Source organism: Primulina eburnea, chromosome 2, assembly GCF_022965805.1.
Source record: "Primulina eburnea isolate SZY01 chromosome 2, ASM2296580v1, whole genome shotgun sequence".
In the NCBI taxonomy this organism is placed as follows: Eukaryota; Viridiplantae; Streptophyta; class Magnoliopsida; order Lamiales; family Gesneriaceae; genus Primulina; species Primulina eburnea.
Window position 1 is genome coordinate 1,881,215 of NC_133102.1, and position 10,917 is coordinate 1,892,131.

The 10,917-nt window shown below is 33.6% G+C and overlaps 1 protein-coding gene across 1 annotated transcript; it reads left to right on the forward strand.

Moving 5' to 3' along the window:
- The first annotated feature begins 2,911 nt into the window (after positions 1–2,911).
- On the forward strand, positions 2,912–4,743 carry LOC140817891 (dof zinc finger protein DOF5.1-like). The gene is made up of 2 exons (XM_073177687.1): positions 2,912–3,071; positions 3,319–4,743. The coding sequence occupies exons 1-2, from the start codon at positions 3,021–3,023 to the stop codon at positions 4,303–4,305; spliced, it is 1,038 nt and encodes a 345-aa protein (XP_073033788.1). The 5' UTR covers positions 2,912–3,020; the 3' UTR covers positions 4,306–4,743.
- Positions 4,744–10,917: the final 6,174 nt, after the last annotated feature.

A 10,917-nucleotide genomic window follows, 5' to 3' on the forward strand; every position in this document is an offset into this window, starting at 1 on the left:
GCACTCTCTTAACTCAAATATTTCAAGTGATAACTCAAGATTTGTATAATACCAATTCAGAGATTGAGGGTGCTATTTATAGGCCAAAATCTGACTGTTAGCCTCTCAAATAAATGACCATAATCTGCTATTAACAGCCTTCATTCCATGTTAAATGCTTCAGTTACAACTCATAAGCTGAATCAGTAACTGTCTGCTGGAATTCGCTCTTCTGCTACTGGATTTTGTCTGCTGGAAAATATGATCTTCTGAAATATGATTTACAGCTGGAATTGTTAGCTTCCGCTGAAATTAGCCAGCTGTTGCTACTGCTGGAATTTCAGGTTCTCACATTTCATATATAATTTTAGTAAAAACTTGTGTGAGATAGTATCTTATTTGGGTCATTAATGAAAAAGTATTACTTTTTATGCTGATAGTATTACTTTTTATGGTGAATATCGATAGGATTGATCCGTCTCACAGATAAAGATTCGTGAGACCGTCTCATAAGAGACCTACTATATAATTTAAATAAATTATTGTAAACACTGTCTTAACCTCATTCGAGTTGATACCTGTCGCACGCGGTTACACCTCTACTTGACAAGAATAAATCCAATCCCATAAATGATTTTATTTTGATTTTTCTAATCAAAACGACTTAATTATTAGCTAGTGATACATCGCATCAAAATAAAATTAATTAATATTTACAGTGGGAATTGAAAACTAAATATAATATATATTCTTTGAAAAAGAACATGTATATATGTGTTGTGTTACACACACAAACGAAATTCATACATTTTGATCGAAATAGCAGTTCGCCCTAATTAATATCCCAAATTGCACATATTGAACTTCGTAAGTAACTGTTTATTGTCAACGGGGACTCGAAAAAATATTATATATTATAGAAAGAAAGAGGAAAAATCACAATGTAACTCCACTTGATTTAATTTAATAATCAATTTAATAAAAGTGCATGTGAATATGTAAGCACTCGTTAACCCCAGGTTACCACCCTTTAATAATATTTATAACCAGCACCATCATGATTAATTATTGGAAATTTGATTAGAGATTTAGGTCCTTAGTTAAAACTGTTGTTTTAGTTAACATGGATTTACTGGGACTGATGTTTTTTGCGTTTTTCAAATTTAATTTTACAAGAACCTGTTATTGTAAACCGTCGAGCTAACACAATAACATGTTAAATCAAGTTATTGCACACTGAATACACCCTATATGACAATGTCATTTAAGAAAACATTTAATTGAATTTTTTTAGTTTCGCTTGATGAGTAGGTCTCTTGAGAGACGGTCTCACGAATCTTTATCTACGAGACGCGTCAACCCTACCGATATTCACAATAAAAAGTAATACTCTTAACGTAAAATATAATACTTTTTCATTAATGACCAAAATAAGAAATCCGCCTCACAAAATACGATATGTGAGACCGTCTCATACAAGTTTTTACCTCACTTGATCGGGTATCCGCTTTAAGTTCTACCTTTGTTTTGTTTTTTCTACACTAGGCTTTATCTTGAAACATTGGGTAAGACACATAGGCCCTGGTAATTTGAAACTTGGGGCCTTATGCAAACATAGAAGATTGGTCTACAGTCTGATGGATATTGGGCCCAATAAAACTGGGCCGAGCTTAATAATTTACCGTTTACATCTTAGGAAATGGTTCGATTACAGGAGACATGAAAATTTTGACTAAATTAAAGGTTTCGATAAATCCTAACATTGGACAAAATTAAAATATGATAGCACTCATTCTTCCTTGTCACTGAAATATCACCATGATTTATAAGATATACTTTGTAATAAATTATAATAAAATGCGTGTCCCATGAAAATAAAGATTGTTGGAGAAGTGGAGTGGGGAAGAGATTAACAGACCGGAGCCAAAAAAAGTTTCATTCGGTCGGGACAAACTATTTATAATTTAATTCCACCAAAACCACACCCTTCAGCATTCGCATACTTTTTCTTTATTATATAAACATGTAAATATCCACACAATATATATTTTCTTGAAAGAAAGAAGTAAAAATACGATTAAATTTGTTTAATATTTGAGTCAAATTAAACCACTTATAAGTTATTGTTATAAGACCAGAAGTGATATATATTCTCAATCAGCGACCCAAACAAAATTTCGATCGATATTCCTAGTTGTTCGTTTCATATTTTTTTTTTGGTATAGTGATTTATTTTAAAAATTTAAAATTTGTCTTTCAGAATATATTTAGTATTTATTTATTTGTAATTTTTAAACACATTCACTTTGTTACATACACGAACGACCAAATATACAAATATTTATTGTCCTCATTGTGATAAAAATAATAAAATTTCCAGAACTATAAATTTTAACTCCAAAAAATCAGTTGAAATCTTTTTGTTTTTACTCAAATTAAATATATCCTAAAGTCCTGAACTTTTGTTTTTTTAAAAAAATTAATTTTCTTTGGCCATATTAATATCAATAGATGTAGATTAAATTTCTGAAATATTATATAGAAGATTTCATTTTTAGAAACAAAATAATAAAATTAAACACGTCAAAATATTTTAATGGTGACTACGCAGTCAAAATCACTCTTCCCCTCATTAAAATAATGCATTGAAAATCATCGCTTTTTTTCATGCAATCACAGCAATAGCACCACAGATACATAAAGCTTAAGGGTTAAGTAATTAAGAAAATAAGCCAAGCACCTCTCGAAACCCTAAAAAGCAATAAAACAAAACTAGACAGAGTGAAAACAAATTAGTACTTGATGCTTGTGTGTGTGTGTGTATATATATATGTATATACCCACTCTATATATATATATATATATATATATATATATATATATATATATATATATATATATATATATATATATATATATAAGGGCATAAAGCCTTTCCCTTTATTTTAGCTCCTTATTCTCATTCTCCTCTCTTTATTATTCTCTTGCTTGTTAACTCTCCAGTTGATGTGATTCTCCACCATATCTTCAAAGCCTTTACAATGGTTTTTTCTTCTATTCCAACCTACCTTGATCCAGCCAACTGGCAGCAGGTGAGGGGTTTTTTTTTTAGATTTTAAATTTTTTTTTTTAAAAAAAAATTCATAGGCTACCATGGCTTCTTTGAGAAAAAAGCAAAAAATAAAAAGATAAATATTCTCCTTCCTTTTGATCTTGTTAATCTTCTTGGTTGTGTTGTTTATATTTCTTAACGTCCTAATGACTCTTTACTAATTTGTTGAATATATACCATATGTATTATGTTTTCATTTTCTTGCTTTTTATGATAATTTTCTGCAGCAACAGAATCATCAAATAATTATTGGAAGCAGCAGCACAAACCCTTTACTCCCGCCACAGCCTGAACCACCGGCGCCACCACATGGAGGCAGTGGATCTGGGACGATCCGCCCTGGCTCGATGGCTGAACGGGCACGGATGGCCAACATACCGATGCCTGAAACCTCCTTGAAATGCCCTCGTTGCGAGTCAGTAAACACAAAGTTTTGTTACTTCAACAACTACAGTCTATCTCAGCCACGTCACTTTTGCAAGACGTGTAGAAGGTACTGGACTAGAGGCGGCGCTTTGAGAAGTGTTCCGGTGGGTGGAGGCTGCCGGAGGAACAAAAGAAGCAAATCTGTGAGCTCGAAATCTCCAGCGAGTGAAAATAGGCAAACCGCCACAAGCTCCGGCGGTTCTATTTCCTCCAACAGCGGCCAGGAAAATCATATGTTAGGCCTCACGCCTCAACTTCCACCGCTACGCTTTATGTCTCCTCTAAGTCAGCTTACCGATAACTTTAATGACACTATGGGGCTGAACTACAGCGGAATTTCTGCTCCTTCTGTACTTGGAACAGGTGAAATGAACTTCCAGTTGGGAAGTGGCTTGTTCGGCAGTGGGGGTGGAAATGGTGGCATTGGGGGTGGGGTGGCTTCGCTTTTGTCCAGCAGTGGCGGCAGCATTATTGAGCCATGGAGGTTGCAACAGATGCAGCAATTCCCTTACTTGGGTGGTGTTCTGGACCCAAACTCACCGGGGGTTTACCAGTTCCACAGCGGTGAAACCGGGTTAGCTTTGGGTGAGACGAGCCAATCTGTGAGGCCAAAACTTTCGAGCTCGATGCTAAGTCAGATGGCATCTGTTAAAATTGAAGAACATCCGGAGCTAAATTTGTCGAGACAGTTAATGGGAGGGATCCCAAGAAATGATCAATGGAATGCAGCTTCTGCTTGGAGTGATATTTCTGGTTTCAGCTCTTTTTCGACGAGCAATCCCCTCTAGAATGTTCTCGATCTATTTGGGTAAATTGCAAGAAGTACTACTTTAAGTGACCAATATAAGACAACAAATCAGAATTAAGTAGAATTTATTTGTGGTCGATCACAGTCTGTATAATCGTCACTAGTAGTCGAGTTTCGTGTAAGAACTCATGGGTTAAAGAGATTATCTATGGTGGAAGAAAACTGAAATCATCAAACATGGAAGAATTAGCTAGATTTGTGCATGGATGTGCCAAAGACTGATATTCGTCTTGCTGAAGAAACCCTAGAAATGGTAGGTTATTTTTTTTTGTTTTTGATGTTTCATTTGTATCTTAATTTGAGCCCTGTTTACTATCAGAAAACTGAGTGTGTTTTTGTAGCTTAACTATGTTAGACGACATGGAGGTATAACATATGTTTTCCAGAAATATATGTGGTTGGAACCTAATTACTTTCAGGTGTCTTGGCTTCTAGAATTAAATTTTCATCCGTATCATATAATATATATAATCAAAATCTGGTCGATTTTATATTCGCTTCTGGGACGCATATTATTATCGATTATCACATAGATTCGGTAATTTTAACTTGCATGATTTGATTTTTTTTTGTCATAATAATGCAGCATGATGATCTTCATGCAGCTCAAGTATTCAGAGTTTTTGATGATTAAACAATCATTTAGTTACTTTAATTAATAACTGAAGCAATGTGCGCATTTTGATCAGCAATTTTGTAGCAAAACAATTAATCAATACTCTACATATCATTTAAAATATTCAAACTGAACCAGTTCTATTAATTTATGGAATGAGGAAGAAAAGTATATATTCATGTAGAAACGATATATGTTATAGCAGTGAATCAAAATCCAGTAGTATTTATTCATTTCAGAGCCCCTAATCGATCTCTAATTAGCTCTATATATAATACATATTGTTTCTCTAATTTTCATGTGTTCTTCCTTATACAAAATCCTCCTTTTGCCTAACTGTTCTAAACACAATATATCGTAACAATATTAATGTTGCTTCTTGTCGATTTTAATAACTGAGAAGTACTGGATTCAATGGTCTATATAGCTCCCAGTTTTCAATGCCTCGATATCTTTAAATTAATTAGAAGTCGAGGTAAGTTCATAAACCCTTTATACGAAAACTCATGATTCGTCGTACATCCACGATCTCTACAGTACTCATCAGCTTCGATCCAAATTTCTTCTTTAAAAGTTGCATTTCTCTACTGATTTGATACCGATCATTGCTTGTAAATTAAAGAATATTGAAGATGGAATATGTTGACTTAGCTGATAATTTGCGAAATTGGGACAAGGATAGCAAATGATGAACTTAAACTGATGGTAATTTGTTGGACCTTCCAGATTCCAAACCAGAAAAAGCGTTCAAACTAAATCCCAGAAATCAATGCATGCTTCTGGATACAATATAATTCTCGATTTCTGTTCCCCCTAACAATCACGTAAAGACTGCACATATATTACATGAGGCGCAGTGCCTGAGAGTGAGTCAAAGATGAATGCGTAATAAGTCGAATATTGCATTTTTTACCTCGATTTTCATGCACATATAATTTTGCACGCGATTCTGATCCGCGTGGTAATCCGTAAATGTGTGTTTTTGTTCTTTGATTTTGTCATGCTTGAAGTCTGACACAAGCGATTATCTGGGTTTTATCTTGATCTTTTTACCAGAATGAAACTATATATGCGACTCATTTTCACACACACACATCCAATTTTAAAAACAATTTGCTTAAAGTTTATATATATATATATATATATATATATATATATATATATATATATATATATATATATATATATATATATATATATATAGCAGAATATGCAATATAAAATATATAGTTGGAAATAGATGAAGGTGTTTACTTTGAGATAAATAGTGAGTGGTTGATACTGTATTCTGGCTGAAGCTAATTTTGGAAAGTGAAAAAGACGCATTCTGTTTAATCAGGCGAGGCTGTTCTCTTTTGTTGCTTCCAAATTTTCTACAGTTAATTCAGTTTCAACTTGAATGACGTTGGAAAGAATTCAAAAGTTTACCCTTATTTCAAAATTCGATTCTCCCACTAATTATAAAAGTCACGTACGTATATAGTATATACGTGATGTATGAGCTAGCTAGTATAACAGAATTCTCCTAGCTAGTACTTTATGAATATATATCATACATCTTCGGTTCGCGGATCGCCGGTGACCCGATACAGTATATTCACCGGTTAGGGAGTAAGCTACATGCAACATCAGACTTTGCAAAAAAAAAAAAAAAGTTCAATTGGATCATATATATAAATGAATGAGTTTACATATATATAATATGTATATTTATGGTCCCCCTTGCTATCTACTAAGAAGGTACTAGGAGGGAGTGGTGGTAATTAAGTGGAATGCCTCATCTTCAAGGCAAGGAATCTCTTTGCTATGTAACTTTCGCAAGAACCAAGGCTGTTGCTTATTCAACAACGAATAAAGCAGCACACTCACTCACACCCCTCCTCAATAATAAAGCTCTCTCTCTCTCTCTCTACACCACCCCCCCCCCCTCCATCCCCCACCTCACCCCACACAATATAGAGATACATGCATGTGTGTGTATGTAGAAATTAAAGTCGCGTTCATGATTCAGAAATAATCATTTATATTAGATTATTTGTCGGGTAGCTGTCTAGCTTCATTTATTTTTAGTTACTAAGATTGAGCAATCAGTTGGAATATTATGTAGCGATCCAAGAATTTTAGTTAGCTAGGAAAATGGGAAATTCTATGGCACATGCATGGATTTCTTGCTCTCCATTTACCAATAAATTAAATTACTCAATTCTATGGTGGATCTGTACATTTTTTTTCGATAGTATGTTCCCATTTTTTTTCGAGATATATATATATATATATATAAATTCTGATCCAGCAATCTGTTGCATTTTAATCCACACAAAAACACATTCAGTGTGTGCGCGGATAGCGTGGGCAGCTTTTGCTTTTTACGTATGTATATATTTCGCGTCATTGGATTGCAGTTTATTTATTTTTTATTTATGCGTTGTGTACGTAATATATATTGTAATAAATTATTGTAAAAAAAGTGGAAGGGTTTGAGATTCGAATTCTCACGTTTTCCCCTCAATTATTATTCTTATTATTATAAAAAAAAATATCATGTGTGCCTGGAATCTGATTCCACCCTTCTTTTCCAGGCAAGATTTTATCTGTCCCCCTTTCCTCATCTTCAAAATTATTGTATATGCATGCCAATAATAAAAGTATATACCAGCATAAAATATTTTTTTCCTTTTCATGACATTTAATTGGATTAATTCATATTTACTTGATTTGATTAGTAAAACACACGAGTTCTTAATTGATTATTAAATATATACTTTCTTGGATCCTGCCTTCACTTGCATTTACGCTATTTAAATTCAATTTCGCGGGTTCACTTTAAGTTAGTCAAATAATATCAAAACACTATTTATTTTTAGGAAATTCTCAAATTTTAACATGTTTTTCTTTTATTTCTTGTTTGTTCTTTTGATGATCGATGCTTCCTAATCAACAAAAGCCAAAAGCTGTCTAGTCTTTGTGGAAAGACGAGATGGAAGCATCCTATGTTTTATTCATTGGTTTATTTACATCTTCCTATATATATATATATATATATATATATATATATATATATATATATTGGAAGTGTATAAATATAAATATATTTATATATATTTATATACACACAAACTACACAATTCCATGTGTGGGCATGTACTTAATTTATATACTCATTTATTACAAATTAAGCCAATTAATACTTCAAGTTATATATAAATGTAATTTAATTATTTCAGCATGTTCAATGAAGCTAGGACAGGGTAATTTTAACGAAAGAGGCTAATTATTGTTTATTAACATGCATTAATTATCGATTTTATTAATGGAAGTACGCACTCGACCTTTTGAAAATAGATTGTCGTGTTGTTTTGAGCTAAACAACAAATTTTTCGTTGATTGCGACTCAATTACCGCCAAACAAATGAAATTAAATTAAATAAAGCTTAGTGCTTTGATGGTACCACTCATGAATTCTCTGCATGCATGATACCATGCACAATTAATTGCGCCAACACCCACTAATTTTAGCACATATTTATACATACCCCAAATTCGGTCTTCTTATAATATATTTGAAGGGAAATATGTTTTCTTTATTTAATTGATATAATTTCTTATCTTAAATAATTTCTCTAATATTATCTTTCCTTGTTGATTTGATTGAGTATAATATTTAATTGTGGTTTTGCCTTTCTAGATAATTATGTTAAGATTTTATTGTGATATGATATCATGTGGAATATTTTGTTTTACTTTTCTAGATATTATTTTTGTGATAAATATCTTCTAGATATAATATTTATGATAGTGATTTACATGATTTGGTATTATTGATTTGTTTCTAATAGAATTCTTGTTTACCATATCTTATAGATTTCTTTATGGTAGATAAACTTGAGGAGAGATGAAAGATATACATAAGAGGTATCAACGTGATGTGATAGAGAGTGAATAGAGAGAAGATTGTAGAGAGAGAGTTTTAGTGGAGGAGTTCACGTGTAGAATTTTCGTGGAGACGAAGTGTTTTTCGTGGATAGTTTTCGTGAAGAGTTTTCACGTGAGGTGATTTTCGTGGGAGTTTTTCGTGGGAGATTTTCGTGGTGCTCTCCTCTCTCAATCATACATACTTACACGCACTTGTGCACGCCGTGAAAAATTCAGAGAAATAATCCTTCGAGGGACGTGCTGTTTTGAAGAGTGCAGATACCGGGTGTTGCTGTGAATGTTGAGAACATATGTGGACAACATCTGGGAAGAAGTTGGCCGAAGATTGTTTCTCTTGGATCTACTTTTTAGCAACACGTTTTTGCTTTCTTGTTTTAGTTTTATTCTGGTTATTTGTTTTAGAAAGCATTTGTTTTCTCAACTTGTTGAGGAAATTGATTTTTGTCATAATCACTAGTGTTAGGTTTTTGTGAATAATTGATTTTTCTAGTGATTAATTTTTGCCATGAGGCACCGCACAAGTATTTATACTTGTGCATATTTAATCTTGTCCATCTATTTATTTAAGGTCAATTTGTGTTATTAATTTTCCGCTACGTGTAGATGTTGTACGAGATGTTGTAACATCTGGCACAACATTTAATTATGATAAAACACGAATTTACTGTTTTACATCATATTCTGATATTCTCATTATTTTCGATATCTGTCGGACAAAATAATCTTAACAAGTGGTATCAGAGCCAACTCTTGATATACTAAGTGCTGATTCTGGTTTTTATTTTGTTTTGACAGAAATATTTAATGGACACATCACTTGCAAACGGAGCACTTCGACCACCAGCTCCTAAACCTCCTGTCCAACAACAGTTTCGACCAAGGAATGAAGAAAAACGCTGGTTGCAAGTGAATCCTTTAGGTGTTGCCCTAGGTGTTGCCACACCTGGCCGCAACATCTGCAAAAATTCAGTATGTTTAAACTCCACAACTTCTGGAAATTTAAGTGGGGATGATGGATCAGAGACTGATTATGAAGAACTCACTCTTGAGAGTGTGCAAAAGCTTTATGAAGAGCTGTTTGAAGATTGGACCAAGAGAAACAAGTTGAACTCAAGTCTCATGAAGGAGAACGTTGAACTAAAAGCCGTAGTTGCCAAACTTAAAGTACTTTTGAGCAAAAAGGATTTGGAACTTGGTAAGACCAAAGAAGAGCTTCAAAAGGCAACAGAAACTTTGTCCAAATTCAATTCAAGCACATCCAAGCTTGAATCCATACTTTTGATGGGAAGAGATGACAAGAAAGGCTTAGGCTTCAAAGACAGTGTGTTTGAGATTGGTGAATCTTCCAAGTCGACTATCTTTGTGAAGGGAAATGATGATACATCTCCACAACCACAGTCCAAATCACCAATCAAAAGCTCTTCATCAAAAAGACAACCTGCTGCACCAATTTCTAAGAAACGAAAACGCAAGTATATATGTCATTACTGCTTTAAGCCTGGTCATATCAGGCCCTACTGTTTTAAACTCAGGGATGATCGCATGAATCAAAAGTCGAGCCAGATGTTGCCCCGAATGTTGTCCAACACTTTCCGCAACACCTCCCACCTTCGACCTACAGTAAGAAAAATTTGGGTCCCAAAGGTAAAAACTCACTGTAAAGTTGTCTACACCTCATTGAAAACTAACACTGCAGGTCATTGGTACTTTGATAGTGGTAGCTCACGCCACATGACGGGCTCTAAAGAACATCTAATCGAGTATGTTGAACAAAAGTGTGGTAGAGTGACCTATGGAGGGGGAGCAAAAGGAAGAATTGTAGGAAAGGATACACCGAATGTTGAAGAACTGCCAAAGCTTCACAATGTGCTCCATGTTGAAGGATTAAATTCAAATTTAATAAGCATAAGCCAACTATGTGATGATAATTTGTTTGTTAAATTTGATAAACATAACTGTGAAGTCTTTGATGAATCGAATGTGTGTGTTATGACAGGTACAAGGTCCTCAGACAATTGCTACCAAATAGGAAAAGACCTTTCA